Source organism: Drosophila busckii, chromosome X (genome assembly GCF_011750605.1).
Source record: "Drosophila busckii strain San Diego stock center, stock number 13000-0081.31 chromosome X, ASM1175060v1, whole genome shotgun sequence".
In the NCBI taxonomy this organism is placed as follows: domain Eukaryota; kingdom Metazoa; phylum Arthropoda; class Insecta; order Diptera; family Drosophilidae; genus Drosophila; species Drosophila busckii.
The window spans coordinates 14,033,089-14,055,406 of NC_046608.1; the positions used below are offsets into that span (position 1 = coordinate 14,033,089).

Here is a 22,318-nt window from a genome sequence, read left to right on the forward strand (position 1 = left end):
ATTAATGCTTTGTTTCAAATGATACTTGATTAATTTTATATATAAATTTATATTAATAAAATATAAGTACAAAATAGGAATCAATATCAAAGATTTTTTGCAAGCCTCCAATAACAATTTGTTATTTTAAAACAATATAAATACAAAAAAAATTAAATTATTGCCTATGAAAATTAGTTTAAGGCTTGGTAATGCAACTCAATTTAATATTTATAAATTGTGTAATAATAACTCAAAGTATTTACAAAAAAATTGTGCAACGTTTTCTTGAAAAGTTTTAAATAATGTGTGGTGATTGCGAGCCTTATAGAAATCATAATGCGTATACGTAGAGTGGGCACAAGTTGCTTTGGACCAACAGCTTGTTAAATTTTTAAATAAATATTAATTTCCACAAGGTATAATAATTTTTATTAAATAATAATAAAATGAAATAGTTAAAATGCTAAGCAATTTTGATAATTAGCCAAAGCTTTCGAATTTGTATAAAATAAATTGTACTGCATTTTATTATACAGATTAATGATATCATCATTCGATTGGCATTGAAGGATGTGCAATGCGCAAAGATTGTAAACAAAAATATTTCAAATCATTTTTTTAAGCCTTAGCATAAGTTTAAGAAAAATGGCAGAGTGGGCGTATACGCAATTCCGCAGCCTGCACTCATTTATCTGGAGTTGAATTAGAAATTCGGAGAGTTTGACATTCCAAGAGTCGCACATTGCTCTCGCCGTCTTGCAGTTGGTTGTGCTCTTCCATTTCAATTCTGTTTTGGCTGCTGTTTGAGTGAGTTTGGGATTTGCTCCTCAATATTGTTTCGTTTGGATCCTATCATATTATATATATAATATATATTATATATTCAACTTTAAACTTATTACTTATAATGACAATTACTAAAAATTATTTAGCAGTTATGTTAAGCTAGTAACAATAGCTGATCGCTCTCATTTAAAGATTTTGAATGCTTGCCGTTCTCTCTCTCTCTCTCGCTGTCTTTGCATTACCAACAGCTGCTGCTGCTGACCACAAGAATTGAACAGTTATAAAAAAAAAAACAACACTGATTGGTGGTCAACAAAATTGTACAACATTTACCGGTTGCACTACTCACAGCTGATCGATCGTTCGGTCGATTCGATGCCCCCGCAGTTCATTCATGGAACTAACGCTCTCGCGCGTTCGCTCTCTCTCTCGCTCACTCTCTATGGCGCTCTCTTGTTGCTCGTGGGGGCTTTAAAAGTTAATGTTGGCGCCTGCGCGCGGCTCAGACTGTTGACGGCGTTCGAAGCGAGCGCTTGGCCAAACGTCGCGTGAGATTTGTAGAGACTTAGTAAATTTTTTGTTGTTTGTTTGTTTGTTTTGTGGGCTGGCGCAGCGCCCAACGCCCACTTTCTGAGACTGTTATAACTGTAAGCAGAAGCAACAACATATATGTTTGTTTGTTTGTGTGTGTGTGTGTGTGTGTGTGTGCGGAAGTGTTTGCGGCTTGAAGTGCGAGTGCGAGTGCGTTTCACATCCTGCAATTAGATTATAATTCGCTTGCGCGCTGGACACACACGCACAGCAATTGTATTAATTAATTTAATTTATTTTTGTTTTGTTTTTGTTTTTTTTGCTATTATTTGTTGTGTTGATTGTTCAAGTGTCTTAAGTGTGCTTCCGCGTTATGAAACAACAATGAAAATAAAGAAATAATTACAGCAGCAAGTGCTATAAAAAAAATTATAACAAAATGCAAATTAATAACGAAACATTTTCGCCTTTGTGTTCGTGGCTGTTACGCGCTAATAGTTTCCCTCCCCCCTCTCCACACCACAAAGCATTTGTGGCAAAATGAATTAACACAATTATAAATAAACAAGCAGCTAAATAAATGTTAACTGCCACAAGATACAAAATCCTGCTTAGCTACAACAACAACAGCAGCAGCAGCAACAACAGTGCGTGACCCCTTGCCAATACACACACACACACACACATGTGTGTGTTTGTCTGTTTGTTGCAATACTTGTTGCTTATAAGAGTCGCCACTTGAATGCACGAAAGTGAAATTTCACTTTGCAGCCTCCGCTGCTGCTGCTGCCGATTGCTGTTGTCGTTGCTTTAAATTTCAACAACTGGATTTTGATGTTTATTTATGCTTTTCATATATTTCTCTTTTCCCCTTTCGCCACACTCGTATATCGCTTAAAAGTGAAATGCAGTTGCAGTTAAGGGGTCAATAGCAAATCCAACGACAAACTCAAATCCAAAATATCAAATCTCAAACTCAAATCAAATAAAAAAAAAACTCAACAGCACCATGACAATTGCATATCAAACGCAGCTGAGCTCAGCATTGCTGCTGCTTCTAATGCTGGCAGCGACGCTAGCAGTGGCCAAGCCGCCACAGCAACAACAACAGCAACAACATCAGCAGCAACAGCAACAACAATCAGCAAAGGGTAAGCTTTAGCTTTAGACCATTGTTTAGAGTTTAAGTGTGGCAAGTGGCAAGCTAATTAGCAGCTGGCTAGCGAAAGTGACAACTGTCGAGAGAACAACAACAACAACAACAACAACAGCAGCAGCAGCAGCAGCAACAACAGCAACAGCAACAGCAACAGCAACCGGTCGTGGCCATTGAGGGGCAGCTGTTGCTTTTGGCTTTGATTTGTGGCATCGCTTTCACTTTATCGTTCATGTTGCTGTTGTTGTTGTTGTTGTTGTTGCTGCTCCGCTTTGTCGTTAATTTTTGTGTTTTTTGGTGGGCGTGTCAAATCTCAAATTTACCGTATAATAATCTTGTAGTCGGCCAAGAGCAACACACTCGGCTTTAAAGTAGCTCTATAATTGGATTACGTCTTATATATAAATATATATACATATGTTAATGCGATGCCTACAAGTTCACACTCGAGCCGAGCCGCAGAGACTGAACTTGACTCGTATCTCGACTTGATTCGTATCACTCTAAACACAAAAAGAAAGTTGAAGCTCAACTTCGAGTTGACAAACGAATCGAAAATGCAGTCGAATTGCATTTTACGAGCATTTGCTTTTACATTTCTTAATGTCGCGATTATGAAATCGTTCATTATATAGTATAAATGTATTTTGGCCATCGGCTTACATCCCCAGTCTCATTAGTTATTTATTTGGTTATATTTAATTAAATAAGCATATTTAATAAATTCAACATGTTACTCAAACGTGTTTTTTTCTTTTTTATAATTATGAATTCAAATCAAAATAAACTATTAAGACACTCAATTTATTTGCAAAACATTTCTTTTGCATTTTAAATATTTTTAAATATTTTTATATAAGAGACTTAAATTAGGCTACAAATGCATAATTAAATTCAATTCTGTTTTCAACATTTCTACTAACTAAATAAATATATTCAAAAAATAAAAATAAATATCAAAACATTAAAAAAAACCTTAAAATATTAAAATATATTTTATTTCAGTTTGACAATTTGTATTGCATTTATTTTTGATTTAAGTTCAGTTTAATTTGTATAAATTTAAATTAAAGTACATTAAATTAAATTTATAAAAATTAACTTAAGTAAATCAAAAATGCATTAATAATAATTAATTTTAATTACTTATCTGTATTTTTTTGTTGCTTTCAACATTTAAGTTCAAGTTAATTTTAATGCGCTGTCTCTTGGCAAATTTGCATCACTTTTTGTTTTTATACCAAACGCTTATCAAAAGTATTTACAGTAAATAATATTTTAATTTTAATGAATATATTTTATGTCAGCTTGAAAACTTTACTTGAACGCTTTTTGGCTTTCAATTTGCTTTACTAAAATTATAATTTTTTAAGTATAAAAATTAATGTTGCTGCTCAAACTCTAGACAAATTTAAAGCAAATTTTGAGCTTTCTCATGTTGGGGGGATTTCTTATGTGGCTTCATTTTTTAACAACAATATCTCTTATATCATTTGCTTGGGCGATTACGAGCGACCGCAGAGATTCCCACGCCCATCTTGAGGCTTCCGCTGGTGCAGCATGCAAATGCCACAGATTGTGGCACGTCTAATGGCATAACAGCTCGCATCCAATTAAGCGCCAGAGCCAGAGACAAATGTATCTCAGCGTTTTGGCCAATTTGTACGCGCTGTTAAGTAAGTTGGCCAAAGAAACAAAAAACGCGAGAGGCGAAAGAAAGCGCTAAATGTCAGTTAATTAATCAAAAGAGCAGCACCAACAAAAACAGCAACAACAACAACAATAATAATAAAATTAACAAAAGAGCAGCGAGACAGATTGCAACATGTTTTCAGCTAATTTGCTGCAGTTGCAATTGTTGCAATGATGAGCTGCACGGAAGCAGCCACAACCTGTTGTGGCGTCTCTCAAGGGTCGCTGCTGCTGCTGCTGTTGCTGCTGTTGCGTCTGTGGCATTATGTCATGCGGTCGCGCCACCAACACAAAGCACAAAAGCCAAGCCCAGACGCCCAGCTTGCCCCATTGTCCCAGTGCCCAGTGCATTTTATATAAATCTATATGTATGTGTGTGTGAGTGTGTGTTGTCTTTTGTCTCTTGCCTTTCGTTTGACGTCTGCACTTTTCCCTCATAACAAACAAGCTCAGCAATGTTTTTTAATTACATTACACACACAATAGAATTTTGTGCCTAGCTAAATTTAGCTTGAAACGCAATTTAATTAATTTTCGTATGTACAGTTGTCAACACAATTATTCACACACGTTGTCTTTATTAAAAAAAGACACGCACACACACACACACACACACGTAAGCTTTGTGTATATTTGTATTGCCGCCCCCAATGCGCTGCCAACTAACGAGCCGTTAAATTTTAAAGTTAACAATTGCCATTCATTTGCACAATGAATGAAATTTAATGAGCGCATCAACAACAACAACAACACACACACACACACACACACATACACATGCAAAGCTTTGCTTACACATATTGCATAGATTGAGTCAATTGCAAAGATTTCATTTGCTTTGAGTTCGATTTGCGTTTTCATTCATCAAAGTTTGCACTAAAATTTTCAAAAATTGTACAAATAATTCAGAAATTTGCTAATTTGCTAATAGACACAACTCTAAGCTGCAATTGCAATAATATTGAACTTAATTTTAACCGCTTTTATTATTTATTTATTTTAAGTAGAATACAAAAATAGCTATAAAAACTAAGGTCAACGTCTAAGGTCTTGTTTATGTTTAATTGCAGAGTAATTGAATTTAAATTCTGCTCAATTTTTTTTAATTGATTATTAGCATTTTTTGCCTTCAGTAATTATTCAATAAGTTAAGGTTAAAGTTTTGTTAATAAAATCAATGCAAAAAGTCTACTACAGAGCTACAAGTTTATTATTAAAATAATTGCATTATTTTTAATTAAATTGAATGCATAATAATTAATAAAATATATTTATTTTCAAGCCAAAGTTAATCTTATTTAATAAAAAAAATATATATTAAAAAAATTAAACATTTTTGTTCTAAATTTTTTTTTAACTTATTGAGTGTAATTTTTAATACATTAATTTATTTTTAAGCGTTCATTTATTCAAAAAGTACACTTTAGCTCTAAGCTACAGAACTTGAGTATTTACTTGTTAATTCAGCTCATAGTTAGTTGCTTAAACTTAAATATTTTGACGCTGTTTTTTTTTTTTTTACTTTTTATATGTAATAAACGCTTTGAGCTTTGGCCAGAAAGATTGAACGGTTTTGAGCTGCGAGTGTAATGAGCATTTTTATAAAGCGAAGCAAGAAGTAAACGTAAAAAAGGTTAAGCTACAAATTGGAACAAAGCGCAATTTGGTTAATTTGTTGTTATTGTTGTTGTCATTGTCATGGTGTGCATTACGGCCATTATTATTGTTGTAGTTGCGGCTTTAAAAATTTAAATGCTGAGTTTTAACCTTTAAAAGCAGCGAACTGTGTGACTGACGCAGCCTAATGTAATTACACAGTCTACGTGTGTGTGTGTGTGTGTGTGTGTGTGAACTAATTTCTTACAAAAGGTTTCGTTCGACATTAGAAAATGCCAAACAGCTTGAAAACCGAAAGAAAGAAATGCCGCAACCTGAGCCCCGAAACTGAAACTGAAATTGATACTGAAACTGAAACTGAGACAGACGAAATTAAAAGTCGTAACCAAAAGCGATCCATCATTGATTTAAAGCAATTGCAGTTGGGCAATGATTGAGACAAATAGCGACGACAAACGGTAGCGACAATATATATTAATACATTTTACACAGATCAAAGAGATATATATATATATCAGTATATAGGTATATAGGTTATGCAAATGAATCAATCAATAAGTAGCGCAGACAAATGTTAAACGAAATGAAACACACACACACACACACACACATGTGTGAATTTCGATTGCTTTACTTACATAAGCAACGGGCGCTCGTCAAATGCTTAATTAGCTAATTAAAATCGCTCAACTGCATTTGCTCCACATTGATGCGAAAGTGAGATGCTAAATTAATCAATATTTGCAACTCAAATTTACATAACGTTGTTTTCGCCTTTTTATTTTCGATTTCTTTGGATTAGGCAAAAGCTAAAGCAACCTTCATTTATAAAAGTTATGCTTAAAATATTTTAGTTTATGTTATGCAGCTGAAAGTTGAAAGCAGGCAGAAAATTCTGGGCATTACTTCTGGTACGGCCAGGCTAGGTTAACCCAATTCAAACTTTTTTAGCTTAACTAAAGTCGCGTGCGTCTAATTTAAGGCTAATAGCATAGCATTGGCTTAGAAGTTATCGCCTGCTACTTTTATTTGCTCATATAACAGCGCTAAGCTCTGTGGGCAGCTTCTTGACTTTCAAGTGCACATAATTTCTAGTTTGCTCTATGTGAGGCAACCATAACTACACTTGTATTTTATAACGAAAGTCTTGTGCGTCTTTTGAGGCTAATTATATGCAAATCGGTGCAGCGACTTAGAAGTTACAGTGCTCTATTTAAGTTTACTCATGCCTTGCGGCGTTGAATTGTCTTAACGATAAATCGAAGCAGTAAACTCCTTTGCCTTAGTTAATATCTTGTGCATCTTTTAAGACTAAAAACAACAAGAGCGTAACTTAGCAGTTGCACTAAGCAAAACCTTTTAATTAAAATAAAAATAAAAAGCATTTGCTTTTAATTTTGAATTCAATACGCTGCTTAGAATGTAAATAAGTTTAAACAGCTTAGCGCTAATCGAAGTGTTAAGTAAACTGCGCATAGAGTTTTATAATAATGAACTTGCATGCACGTGTGTGTGTTCGTCTGTGTGTGTGGCAATTGCTTAATTGAAGCTTTAATGATGTCTTCATATTGAGCTCAGCGCTCAGTGTTGGAAATAACGTAATTGTCTGTCTGGCTGGGCTTATTGGCCATTTGGTTACGCACCGCTGGTCATTGCAATCAATCACAAAGTCCATTTCCCATTTGCCACACACACACATACAGAGATAGAAATAGAGAGAGAGAGACTAGCGAGTGTTGCTTAGTTAAATGCAAATTGCGTTATGAGCATAATGATCAGTTAGACAACATGTTGTAATACAGCGAAAAAAAAAGGAAAAAAAAAATAATAAAAATCAATCAGCAGTTTAAAGCTGACAACAACAACGAATTACATACGTCTCTATATATAATTTTACTGATGAGCTTGCGGTTGAGCAAGACAAACAGCAGGCCACAACTATTCCCAGTACACACATACATGTGTGTGTGTGTGTGTTTGCCTAAAGTCAAGCTTAATTGTCTGTTTGGCGCTTTGGCACTCCAGCCGGCAGGGCTGAGTCAATTGAGGGTCTGCGCTCATTTCATTTCATGTCAGCCATCGATTTGTTTTTTCCCTTTTTTACTTTTTGGCATCGAGAGCACTTCAGCTGGGACTGGGACTGCCTGGGACTACAATGCAAGCTTGGCTAACAATAACATTATCATTAGTTAACAGCTCAATTGAGCTGGCAGCTTGCTCAATTTGTAGAGAGCCAAGGGTTAATTATATGTGTGCACTCGTCAAATGGCAAACATTTAAAAAATAAAATTAATAACAATTTCATATCCAGCATAAGTGTTGCTTAATTCATTTATCTAAGTAATGAAAACTTTTTTGTGATTTATATATAATTTCAAGTTTTGTTTTGCATAAATTAAGCAATAAACAAATTATATTTAGACAAATATAAGGCAATGTAAAAATTTGTATATTTATGTATTTTTTATGATTTATTTCTAATTATAAGCCGTGCATTATTTTATTTTAATTATGCGCATATATTTTACATAAGCAAACTTTAATTGCTACTTAAGCTTTTTATTACATTCGTACTTACCAATTATATATTTAGCTTAGTTGGTTTTTCTTTCTATTTTATTCACACAATTTATTGCCATGCAGACAAATCTTTATAATTTATTTACACACTTACGATCTTTTGAGCATAATGTGCAGACTTCTGTGTCGTTATCTCTCACACCCAATTCCCACATTATGCATTTGCAGTTAGCGACAGTTCGCTAACCTTCACCTTGTTGGCCCAAAAGCGAACCGTAAATAGACAAAACCGTATTGTAAGCCAAGAGAAAAAGCAAGACAGCAGTAGCAATAGCATTGCGTTTTATTTATTTATTTTTGGCACTGCCACACGTTCATTTATTTTTGTACGTGCCATGGCCCCAGTTCCAGGCTCTCAAGTATGAACTCGAGTTGGCTGCGCGCCAGCGTTTTCATTATAGTTCGGTATCTTGGTTTCGGCTTCTTGGTTTTTTTTTTTGGCAGGGGTGGGGGGTGGTTGTAAACGTGTTTTGGCTGCTGACTCAGCTAAATGGACGTTGGTCAGACTGGCGCAGACGCAGAAGCTAAATTTGGAGCTGCTGGCAAATGTGTTAAAGCGCGATCAGGCGACATTTAATTGCCTCATATGAAATATCACGCATACGCCAAGTGGCTGCACACACTCTACGGCGATTAAAGCACAACGATAGCCAACAATTATAATTAAAGCGCGCTACTTTGCATTATGCACAACTCATATTTATGCCATTGAACAAAATGCTTTATTATTGTTTCTGTGTGTGTGAGCGTTCAATTTTAGGGTGCGTATAAATATTTTGAAAGGGACTTTGAAAAATATGAAAGACAAAAGTCATGTCGTTAAGCAAACTAAACATGTAAAAAAATTTAAATAAATTGTACTAGAAGTAAAAGTGAAATGCGAGTCAATGTCGAGTGCTTGACTTCAGATCGTTCAGAGCTCATAAATATTAGAATTAGAATTGATAAATTCCGTTACAGTAGTCGGCACATTTATCTTGACAATGTTTTCAAATTCCTTTGTGGCAAAGAAAACATTAAAAATATGTATACGCCCCTTGGATCTCTATTATGTAAATACTAAGACAATTCAATTTCAACAAATGAAGAGTTCCAAAGTTTACTTCGTTCAAATTCTAAATGTTAGTAATAGATATTTACGGAATAAAGCCGAACAATTCAATTGCATTGAATTATAATTTTTTAAGTTTATCTTACCACTGACCTGCTTAAGATTATTATGAACTTAAGTTCAGCTTTGCTATCAAACATAACTTGAAGCAAATATTATAATAGCTGAAAGCTGACAAATTTTGTTTTTGATATTGAAATAAAGCTGCTTGATAAGCGAAGTTTTGATTGTAACAAACTTTGGGGCAATGTGCATTTAAATTTTACTAAATTTCACATATTTTGAATTCAAACTGATTAATTATAATAAATATATATTTTGAAATATGAACGCAACAAATTTCGACAAAACAATGAATATTTACTTCTATTTATTAATAAGCCAAACTGCGTATACGCAATGTGAATTTACTTCAGATGAATATCAAGCAGATAAAATCAGAATAGAACTAAATGTGCACAACGCTATGTGAGTCGATTAATTAAGTAGTTGAGTATAGTTAAACAGCTCATAAAATCACACACTGCAATCAATAATTGGCTGAGTGAACAAGTGAGAATCGTGACAAGATGCATATATACAAAGTAGCTTGAAGGCATGAGAATCTAAGACTGCACATAATGATTATTGAGGCGTAAAGAGAGCAAAACTATGCTTGAGAGAGAGAGAGAGAGAGAGAGAATAGCGTAGCGCGTCCTTGGCCAGTTCGCATTACGACAACGACTTACGATTTATACAAACATATATACATTCATATATATATGAGTACTTATACTATAATTATTTCTTATTGCCACGATGGCGAACGATGACGATATAAAGCTCGAGCCCCTGACCAGTCCCCCCGCACTTGCGGCACTTGCCACCCACTGCTGAGTGCAAGACAAAGGCGCAACTTTACTCGTAATTAGACATAACGATGAGAAAAAAAAATATATATATAAATAAAACAGAAACTCATAAATTATTACAATGCTAAAACTTATTATTATGATTAACATTAGCAACAAAGAATTTAATTTATTTAGCTTCAGCTTTATTTCTTATGCTGCTCTGCTCGGCTCTGCTTATTGCAACAACTCGAGCTCAAACAACAATGTAATGCAATTTTTATTGTTGCCCCGTTGCTGTCTAACTAACTAACGATGTGCTTCAAATAGCTCAGTCGCAGTCTCTGTTCTCAAGACTACGATACTTAGTCAGAGTTTATAGCAATAGTCATGTTCATGACTGTTAGAGACCGTGCCGACGACGAGGGTCAAATGCGTGCACAGTCGAGCAGCAGCAGCAGCAGCAACAACAACAGCAACAGTTGTCGACGACAGCCACATTAATGTCATGCAATTGCTAGGAGGACTCATAAATAATATTTAAAAGAGCCATTTAAATGCTACAACTGCAAAAAAAGAAACGAAACAAGAACAACAACAACAACAACAACAAAATGTTAACTAAATGAGACACAAACGGAATGTCAGCCAACTTAGCTGGCAACCAACTCTGGAACTCAATTCAGATGCAAGCCATGCGATTCATAATGCATTCAAAGCTCGAATAAGAGCCACAGACAGGTTGCCAGCCAGCACAAAAAAGGGAACTGCACTGCATATAAAAAAGTTCTATCGATTGAAAGTAAATAAATCATTAGTTAGAGTAGTTCAAAACGGATTTCATAAGCAACTATATATAGAGTTGAAGCTAACGACGCTTAGCACGGCATACTAAGCTAATCATTTAAATAAACAAATGGTTAAGATTATCTATCGCTCGATTTCGCAGATAGTAAAGTGCATTTATTGAAATTATCTAAAAGTTCAAATAACTTTTTGTTTTCAAAGCTAATTTAAATATCAATTCTAATTCTTTAAGATTGTCTGTCGCTTTCGTAGTTGGTAAAGTAAATTTATTAAAATTACTCAATTTATTTAAAATATTTAGATTATTAAATGTTTAAATAAACAAATAGTTAGCTGTTAATTTCGTATATAGAATTTATAGAAATTAAAACTATTTTTTGTGTTCATAGATGAATTGATTTGATTATTAAATGCTTAAATAAGCAAATAGTTGAGATTATCTGTCGATTGAAATTTAATTTAATGAATTATCTGTTGATTTGGTATTAAGTTCTCCTTATTTGAATGTATTTAAATTTACTTTTATAAACTTATAGCGATATTTACTTATTTTTGCATAGTTATATTAAAATTAGGAAGAAGAAAATTCACCTATTTATAGTTTTACTAGTAACTCAAGCAATCAGACTGATTGAATGTTCTTTAGCCGATTTTAAACTGAATATCTAACATTAGTAACTGCTGGGTTTGCATAGCGATATCAATAATCGTTAAATAAGAACACATTAGGAACGATGTCAACTTTAATAATAAAGTACAACATTTTTTTTCTAATTTCTTGGTATTTAAAAATTAGTGCAAAAGCAACCAGTTTTTGATCTTTTCATTCTCACAAAAAGTGAGCTTCAATTATTTTGTTAATAAATAATGAATTTATTTATATTTAATGCTTATATATATATTAATATATTTTTTTCATAAAGTATATGCGTATACGTTATATTTTTATTAATAGTTGGCAATACCGATTTATTGATTAGAAGAACAAAAAGGCAGCAGAACAAATTAAAAGTCAATGCTTGGTATTTGAAGCGATTTGACATTGAAGCGCATCGTTTCGACTTGCGGCTTAACACAAAGTGCAACAATTGTGGTTGCAACCAAGTATAATTTATATGGCTTAAGGCTGTTCGTTGTTGTTCGTTGTTGCTGTGTGGAGGCGCCAAAAGTCAGATTTGTGCTCAGTCACTTGAGCATCCGCAAGAAGCTAAATTACAAACATGACAATTTTCAATAAAAATAAAACTGCTTAAGGTCAACAGACACACACACACACATTAAACGATTGTTGTTTATTGGCAAATGTCATGTTCAATTAGTTGCAAGCAGCCGCAGGCAGCAGCAGCAGCAAAACGGCGGCCAATGTCACTGACTGCAACTTGCAACTGACAAGCGGCAAGCAGGCGGGGGGGCAACGTGGCATGCAACGCGTCGCTGTCAAAGCGAATTATGTTAACAAATTGAGTTATGGCTATGGCCATGTCTCTCTCTCTCTCTCTCGCTCTCTCTATGCCCGATGATGTTGCAGTTTAAGCTCCACATGCAACCAACAGGTGCAGCTGGCTCAAAGTCAAAGCTAACAATTAAGCCAGGGCCAACGCCAACAACAACAACATCTCGACCCCAAAAATCACCCGTAGGCAGCCACTGAGCCAACTAGCCCAACATTGTAATTCATTAACGCAGCAGCTCGGAAATCCAAGTGAAGATCCCAAGACTAATGATTGCGCTCAATGACAAAGCCAAGCGATTAAGCTAAAATGAATGCCCTTTGTACTAAGCTGCATCTATTGTAATCAAGTGTATCAAATTACATTTGGCTGTCCATCCTCAAAACTAATATTCAATTAATATATTCGAATTAAAACTTAAATTGCTTCAAACTTTTGTAACATTTGCTGTGCAAGTTTTAAATTGAAAAGAATTCAGCTTTGATTGCGATCGAAACTGCAAAGGCAAATTAAATATAAAAATTATATAAATTTAAATTGTAAAGCTATTAAATTTAAATTGATTGCTTGAAAAGCGAATAGTAAAAGAAATTTAAATGCAGTTGATCAAATAATTAATTTGTGCATAAATTGCAAAGTCAAAAATATATTTTGAGCATAAAAATTAAATTTAAATAAAATATTTTAAGCTACTTAATTAATAAATAGCTAAACACTTGACTGCTCAAGCTTTGATTTGATAAATATTTGACTAAGCGCAGCAGCTAATATTATAATTATTATATTTTTTACACATCGCTGCCCGCAGTTCGCAGCACTGATCAGACATTCAATGTTCTTTGTTCATGTGCTGTGCTGTTTGTTGTTGTTGTTTTGTCTTTTTAATTGAGTCAGGCGAGGCGTCAAGATTTATGGGCGCTGTCAGTGTTGGCCAATCGGTGCATGCACAAGTTGTACATAAAATCAAATTGTTTATGCACAAGCTACCAATAAGCGTAAGCGTAAGCGTTAGCGTAAGCGTTAGCGTTAGCGTAATGTTGCCTACGAGGGCGAGTAACTTTAGCATGCCAAGCACGAAGCAAAAATGAAACCGAAACCGAAACTGAAGCAGAAATTGAAATTGAAACTGATGCCGACTGACTGACTGACTGACTGCTGGCTCATGGCTAAGATGGCTAATTGCAGGCGCATGTGTGGCAAATGCTCATGTGCTTGTTGTTGTTGGAAATTAATTCCAATGCTAAAGCTGAAGCTAATGTTATTGAAATCGGAGCGAACTCATTTATCAAACTGCAATCACAACATTAGGCTGCCTCAGCAAATGTCAAAACTTGCGGCAGAAGCTGCCACAACATAATTGAACGAGCAAAAGCAAATGGAGCAAAAATCACAAATCACAAATAGAAAACAGCAACAACTAAAGGTCAGAGACAAACAGCAATGACTTACGGACTTCTACGGATGCCGCCGCGCAGCCATAAAAAGTGAAACGTTCTAAATTATGCCTGTCATTGAGCAAAAATTATTTAATTTACTTTGTAGGCAAACGATCGATCGATCGATCGATCAAATCGAGATCGCGAGATCGCGAGACTTGCATAATATCGATGACAATTGGCCACATTACATTGCCCGTCCGACAAATTAGGCAATGAGCTGTCCGACTTCTTCAATTGCAGTTTTCAATTGGCAAATGCAACTATTTAAACATTGACACACACACACACACACACACATGCACATGCACATGCTTGTTGTGCATTTTGCATTTGCTTGTCCTTGCGGGCAGTTCGTGTCTCGAGTCTTTTGTTCTGGCGCTTGACTTGACATTTTGCTTCCCCCAGCTGCACTGCATCGCTTTGAACTTTAAAGTTCAAGTGTAAATCAATTGAGTATGAAAAATATTTGAAAATTGTTTACAATTTTTATTTGGGTTGGGCCCCAATACGGCGGCGTCGGCGGCGGCGGCGCATCTACAGCAATTTATTTATTTATTATGCGCTTGGCTTTTGCAATTATTTATAAATGCTGGCGCACCCACACACACACACACATCGACTTGTCTCTTGTTCTAGTCGTTGGCCCACAAATGCGGAAGAATTTGTAGGCAAAGCCCGCAGCTCAGATTTTAGCTCAAGGTGCTGAGCAAGAAAATACGAGAAGCCTTCAAATTCGTATCATTAAATATAAATAAATATATGGCAAGTAAGAAACATAAATTAAATAGGCATATGGCATTTATTTGAATTTACTTTGATAAACACTATTTTTACTTAATAGAACTTGTCAACTCAATAGTTATTGACAAATAAATATTTATTAAAATATATTTGTGTCGATTTGCAGTCAAGGCCATGGCATAGCAAATGTCGTAAATGCTCAAGCGATAATTGATAGCATCGCTCATACGCCATGTATGCGCTTAAAGCATCTCTCGGTTGACAATTAATGCTGCAGCAGCAGCAGCACAGCAAGCGGTTTGTCTTGAAATAAATAAATGAAAAACACTCTGACATTGACCGCATGCATCGCCGGCCGGCTGACCAGCGAGCCCACCAGCTGACCGACCAGCGAGCTGAGTCATCGCGCCATGCAACGCGTCTTGAGATTCTGAGCTGCAGTCTGAGCTGAAGTCGCGCTTGGCGTCTCTACACACGAATTGCAAATGAAGGCAAATGCACCGAATGCATTTATGCATTTGTTTTGTTGCTTAGTTAGTTGCAGCGCTTGCTGCCGCTCAAGGTTGCTCGCTGGCTTTGCCTCAATGCGGAAAAGCTTGACAGCAACACATACACACACACACACACACAAAAAGTAAATAAAAAGGAAAACAAAACATGAAACTGCAATAACAAAACTGTCATTAAAATGCAACATAAAATGACGTTAATTGCAAAGGCAATAACTACAAAGAAATCCAGTTAGATTAGTGGGTGGAGTGGAGCGAATTATTTGCATTGTCTTCATTATTATCTTTATTTATTTATTCTGAAGTCCACTTTAGACAGTCGTCGTCAAAAGAAAGTCAAAGCTAATATTAATAAAGCTCAATATTTAAAATTTCAAGTTAGTTAAGCAAACTCAACATTTGTTGCAAGCTTAATGAATTTAATTATATCAGCAAGCATTAAGCGAGATCTGAGAACATCTGGGCATCTTTATTATTTTAACTTCCACACATTCGTTTGAGTAATAAATCTTATTTTATATTTTTAATATATTATATTTGCGTTTTTCACTAGTTAATTGTTTAAGTTTTATTCATAGCACAATAGCTGAAATTCTTTTGATTTGTATTCTCAAAAATAAATGTTATTATATTATAAAATATTTGTGCATAGTGAGCTCATAATACATATAAATATAAAAAACAAAATGTTAGTTTTTTTCTCTTTATTTTTAGTTTCTAACTGCTTCGCATAAATATAAAACTTTAAAAATTAAGTAAAAGGCTGAAAAGCAAACGAATGAGCAAACAAATCAATTGCTGCAATTTTCTAATAAGGATAGAGAACTAGCCAGAAAAAGGCCAAAGCGACAACACTGCAAAACTGAAACTGCAGCTACAAATTTAAATTTTTGTTATAATCATAATCATTAGTAATTGAAATCGTTTGCGCAGCTCGCATTGCTGCTGACTGAATTTACACGAAATTTATGAGAGAGAGACACACACACACTGGCAGTGTGTGGGGCAGTGGCAGGGGGAGGGGCAGCTGCTGCATTTACACGCTCGCTTTGCTGTAAATGCCAACAAAATGCCGGAAAATTGCAGCGCTCGCGAGCTGATGAGTTGCAGTTGCTGCTGCTGCGGGCGTTGCCTGTGGCAGCCACACACACACAACACACACACACACACACATGGAGCATGCGGCATGGCTCATAATCGAACAGGCAGCAAATTATCGCAGACAGCTGAAAAAAAACAAGAGCTGAGCTTAATGTGTGGGCAGCAATCAGTTTGTCGCTCTCGCTTTAGCTTGGAAATGAAAAAATCGAAAGTAATAAGCGTCTCAGTTGAAACAAGCTGACGTCACGCATAGACAGACAAACGGACAGACGGACGTACAATTAACATAATACAGGCGTATTAAATGCGCACTTAGGCATGCGATCGCATTACTCATACGCCGCGTCTGTTGCAACACGCGTTGCTGCACAATGTGTTAATTACACGCTTTGTGGGCACACGCCCACGCCCACGCCACGCAATTGCGCGAGACAATGCAAGATAATCAACGCATTGAATTGCTAAAGAAGAAGAAGAAGAAGAAGCAGAAGTGTCAGCTTCAAAATAATTCATATAATCACAATAATCAGACAATACAATGTAAAATCATCGTGCAAACAATTGTCAAGACAATGTGCAATTTTCTGCGCATATTATTGTCACGCCTGTCTGCACACACACACACACTAACACACACACACATACACAGCTGTTAGTTTTGTCTGCTGTTTAGGCGCTGGTTGCGCTCAATTTAACGCATACGCCCCGTGGTACTCGCATTTGCCTTCATCAGGGTCATCATGTTACGAGTGCGCGACGGCGTCTCTCATCATCAGCAGCAGCCCATACATCCATCATTTCGCTGATGGCACACACTCACACACACACACACAGAGACGTAGCACATTGGGCTGTAATTATATTTGCTTGCCACACTTTGCAGTTTGCAGTTTCTTTCTTTCGCTTTGTTTGCTGTGCGCCTCATTATGAAATTTTCTTTGCTTTCGGGGCTGATTGTTTAACACTTTCATAATTTCTGTGGCAGCATTTAACACGTGCGTTGCAATTATCTTGTTGCCACAATAATTGATTTAATTTGCCTTCACTTTCAAAATAGGATTAAGTCGCTTTAAATGCGCCAAACTGTTGAGCCTTAACTACTTTTTAATTATTTATTTATTAAATTACATTTCCTAGCTTAAGCTTTCTTTCTTTCGATTCAGCCCACTACTAAGTTTAGTCTCTTGACCTAGAGTATTGCCAAGTCGCCTGTCTTGTCTGCATTCAATTTTCGAATGATTGATGAGCTGACAAACACGGACATATAGACACTTGATGAAAGTGTTGCGCATTTTCTGCACGTTACTTTTACAGTTGATTTGTCTGGTTTTCGGTTTTTGGCTCGAGCAGTTATTTAATATTTAATTTGCTTGTTTTGCTTTTTTTTGGCTTTTGTTTTCTTTTTATGCGCGCGCTAGACAACACAACAATATAATTCAATAATAATAAAATAAAAAACTGTAACAATTAATTTGAATTTTTAATTATGCGGCTTTCGTTTTTATGGCAAATCTCTTGACTGCCTTTGCCTTTGATGTGGTTAGATAATCAACTGTTATACATGCATATTAATCAGCATGCATATAAATATATATAGCTATATATCTTGCATGCGCTTACCCAAATTGAAACAATCAGCAGACTCCAATATTCTTTTTTATATTTGTTAAAATTGCAGCAATATTTGAGGCTTTGCTATGTACTCAGTTTTTTTTTTTATTTGATTTACTAGCATTTTGCAAAATTAATGCAAAGTTACTAACCTACGCATCGCTATATAAAATTGAGCTTTGGTAAACGTTACGAATCAATTCAAGAGCTGGAAATTCCTTATGTAAAAATATAAATGCATTTTATTTACTTCTATAAATGAATTAGATTATGGCGTTGATATAAAATGAAAATAAAATAAATCATTAAAATGAAATCTTTGCTAATCAACAGAGACTTCTAAAAATATTAACTAGTCTTGGCGGCTGACATTTTATATTAATCAATAGTGAATATATATATTTAATATATTTTTTCTAGCTGCATTTGTGAATTAATTTGAATTAATTTGTACACATGCTAACACTTGTTAAGAAAATTATTTGAAGCCCACGCGTCTTAAAATTGGCTAAATGAATTTTGAATAATTATTCATTTGTTATGCTGCTGACTTTTTTCGCTTATGCGAACTACAAAAATTTAATATTAATTTGCTTGCTTTAATTATTTTATGAAATGAAATGAATTGAAAGGATGCTTCTGCTTGAGTAAATTTTTTAGATTTGCATTTAGTTTTAGTTGCAAGATTTATGGCCAAAGTTGCAATTGTTATGTTGCATGTTTGCTGATTCGCTTGATACGACTCAAATTGCATCTTTTGGTGGCATGCAGCATGTGCGGCGTGGCACTTGGCCAGTCAGCCAGCCAATTTCGTAAATTGGAGAAGCTGATAACTGAAACGTGCAGCTGCCGGCGGCTCCAGCTTCAGCTCCAGCTCCAGCTCGAGCGCAACAAGCTGATCAAATAAATAATAAAGTAATTTATACTTAATACACGACATATCGCTGGCAAAACTGAAATGTGTTTGACCCATTTTTTGCGCTATCGAAAATCATCAACAGCCCCCACCAGCCAAGCCGAACTAAAGCCAAGCCAAATCCACATACAAAGTCGCAGCTTAGGCCGAAAAACCAAAACCAAAACAAAACCAAAGCCATAGCCAGGCAATAGCCAATTACACTTAACAAACTCATTATGTTGCGCTTGTGAGCGCAAAAAAAGCAAAAAAAACAAAAGCAACAACAAGCAAATAGCAACAACCAGCGGGTGTCAGGCCCCAACAACAGCAGCAGCAATAATAATTTAGCAGCCCAAGCAAAAAAGGCAACAACAGCAACAACAACAAGCGCGGCCTGTTAGCCTGTGGCATGCAGTGAAAATTCAAAGCCGTGTTGAAATAAAGCCAACGACAAGCGGCGCATGCCGCATGCCACATGCCAATAGAAAATTGAGAGTGGGAGTGGGAGTGGAAATGGGAGCTGTGCAGTTGCATTGGCTTGTGGGGTGGTCAAGTGGGTTGGGGGGGCCAAACTGTGGCTTGCTAACAGCTCCCAAACATGCTTAGAACACTAAATTTATGCCAGCTGCCAGCGCAGCTGAATATGCATGCACTGAGAGAAAATGTGCAGCAGTTCAAGCTGATTTTGCTGCAAATATTTCATGTGGCAGAAGCTGTATAAAATATTGAATATTCTAAGCGGTACTATGCGTATTATGAACAAAGCCTCAAGCAGAATATTCTTCAGTTAATAAAGAGCTAAAAGTATAGAAACAAAAGGAGTTGAAGTTGATTTTGTCGGGCAAATTATCGACGCTGAATTTAAAGGCTAGAAACCAAATGAGCCTCAAACTTAATATTAACTTAAGCTGCTCGCCACAAAAAGAAAAATATAAGCAAACAAAAATATGAGACAGACAATGGGTCGAGCAAAGTGTTACATTAAAATAAATAAATAATAAATTAACATTGACATTATTTGTAGAACTGTTCAGAAAGTTTAGTCTTTATTAAATTATAATTTCATTTATTTATTTATTTATATAACTGTAAGCTTGAAGTTGAAACTAAAGCTACAGACGAGGCAGCCTTAGTTACTTGGGCTTGCGACTGGGAATGCGTGGATTTTATTTCAATTTGCTTTAGCTGTTTTACTTTTGTTGTAGGATGACAGTCACTAAAACGTATCGATTATCAATTATCGAGCAGATGTTGATAGGCTAGATATATCAGCTATTTTTAAGTCGAATTGTGAACGAGAATTGATTTGTAGCTTATAAGAACAATTAACAATAAAGTACTTTTTATATAAATAAATATTGCTGCTAACCTACATTGCTTACAATAATCAAAGCCAGTTAGTTTTTTTATTTGCTAAAAAATAAGTGTTATAAAGGCTTAAATAAAATATATATGCTTAAAGTAATTACATTATTTATTTATATGAGTGAGAAAGCTGCAACAAACTTGTGCATAAACTAGAGAGAGTGAGAATGAGTTCGATTTGATTTATCTACTAGCAAGTCTAGCGTTAATACCAAATTATAGAAATATATGTACATATGCATATTATACTACATACAGTAAGCACAACATTTATTCGTACACACCCAGTTTTCAAGTTCAAATGAATATATTGGAAATTAACAAAGATAAACAAGAAATTTCTTGTTAATTAATAAACACAAAGTTCATATTAACGGTTAGGCAATCAAAAATAATTGTATTATTTTCTTATTGTAATAAACTTAATGTTTTTGAAATAAGGCACATAAATTATTCGTACATTATGAGATTATTATATATGTTGTGCTAACTGTATGTATCTGAAGCCTTAAGATTGATATTATATTGTTAGCCAGAATTGTTGTTTTAATTTGATATTAATATAAATGTTTATAAATTGCCATAAAGTCAAGGTACATTACTACTTTTCTTGCTCTGCATGTGTGTGTGTGTGTGTGTGTGGTTGAATGCATGTCTGTGTGTGTTGTATCGGGTCGACATTTGACTGGTCAGCGATCTCTTGTTTTGGCTGCTGCTGGCGCTTGTGGAAATTGTTTGGCATGCTGCTGTGTGTGGCATGCCACTTGACCAAACTATTTGCCAGCTGACTTATGCTTCTCTCTCTCTCTCTCTCTTTCTTACTCTTTGCAGTTGCATTCCCCGAGGAGGACAGCGATATGCTAATGGAGCCGAACGACTTCACGCCCATCACTGTGCTGCGCTCCCATGAGCAGCAGCACTTCCATATGCCGCCCACGACGCAGCTGCAAGTGCAGCAGCAGCCACTGCCGCGCAGCAGCCTGGGCACAACCACGCCCAGACACTTTCAGTCGCCGGCGCAGCAGCAGCAGCAGGAACAGTTCCGACCCATTGCCAATCCGAATACGCAGCTAATATCGCGAGCTGATGGGCCAGTCGCAATCGCAGGCGGCGGCGATTCGCATTCGCAGGCGGCGCAGAACTTCTATCCACCTTTCTACCATGAGGCGCCACCGCTAGGCCACTCGCGTCCGTACTTTGCAGCAGCTGGCGGCGAGTCCAGTGCCTTGCCGCTGCCACTGCTGCCGCAAGTGCAACAACAACAACAGCAGCAGCAGCAGCAACAGCAGCGCGGCTTTGATGCCGCCATTTTGGGCAGCGGCGACTTTGGCGTACTGCGCGGCGGCACGTTCTATCCGGAGGAGGAGATGCCGTATCACCCGGAGGACAACAGCGACTACATCTACGGCGATGCCAACAATGGCCATGGCCGACCCAGCGAGGGCTTCATACAGAAGTACACGTACCCGGAGGAGCAGTTCGCCCACTTCCGCGACTTTGCGGACATCAACACGCCCGCGGACTCGGCCTTCTCGCAATTCGTCGTCGTCTATGCGGCCAAGAATGCCACAAAGCCGCACAGTCATCCGCATCCGAAGAATATATTCGAGCAGCTGGAGCTGCTGGATCGCGAGAAGGCGCTAGAGCAGCAGCAGGCGGAGAAGGCGAAGAAGCCGCAGCCGCCCAGCAAGTCCAAGTCGAAGCTCTCGAAGACGAAGCTGCAAAAGAAATATAAGAAGAAGACGCCGCTCAAGGAGCCGCTGGATCTGGAGCAGGAGCAGGAGCATGAGCACGAGCTGGAACTGGAGCCGCTGCTGGCGCTCAGTTAAGCGAAACGAACAAATTTTGTTTTAATTTATTTTGCAAATGAAAAAGAGAAAAGAAAAAAAAAACACTCGAAAAATTTCCTTATTGCTGCAAAAAAAAAAAAAAAAAGAAAATGTTTTTTTTTTCCGCGCAAATTCGTCGAATTCAAATATTTTGCAATCGCATTAGTTCCGTTAGTTGTGTGTACTAATTATATATTAAAACGTAATTATTTTAATTATATCTATTGTATTTCTCTACACATAATTATTACTCATTACTTATTATTATTGAATACACTTTTT

General features: G+C 36.2%; 1 protein-coding gene across 2 annotated transcripts; it reads left to right on the plus strand.

The window, feature by feature from the left end:
• The first annotated feature begins 1,282 nt into the window (after positions 1-1,282).
• Positions 1,283-22,088, plus strand: LOC108607154 (putative mediator of RNA polymerase II transcription subunit 26). 2 transcript variants are annotated; one of them, XM_017997801.1, is made up of 3 exons: positions 1,283-1,415; positions 2,201-2,450; positions 21,039-22,088. In XM_017997801.1, exons 2-3 carry the CDS (start codon positions 2,309-2,311, stop codon positions 22,034-22,036), a joined length of 1,140 nt encoding a protein of 379 aa, XP_017853290.1. In that variant the 5' UTR covers positions 1,283-1,415; positions 2,201-2,308; the 3' UTR covers positions 22,037-22,088. The 2 variants fall into 2 exon arrangements, with proteins under 2 accessions (XP_017853290.1, XP_017853291.1); XM_017997802.1 differs by having other exon boundaries at positions 1,310-1,336.
• The last annotated feature ends 230 nt before the right edge of the window (positions 22,089-22,318 follow it).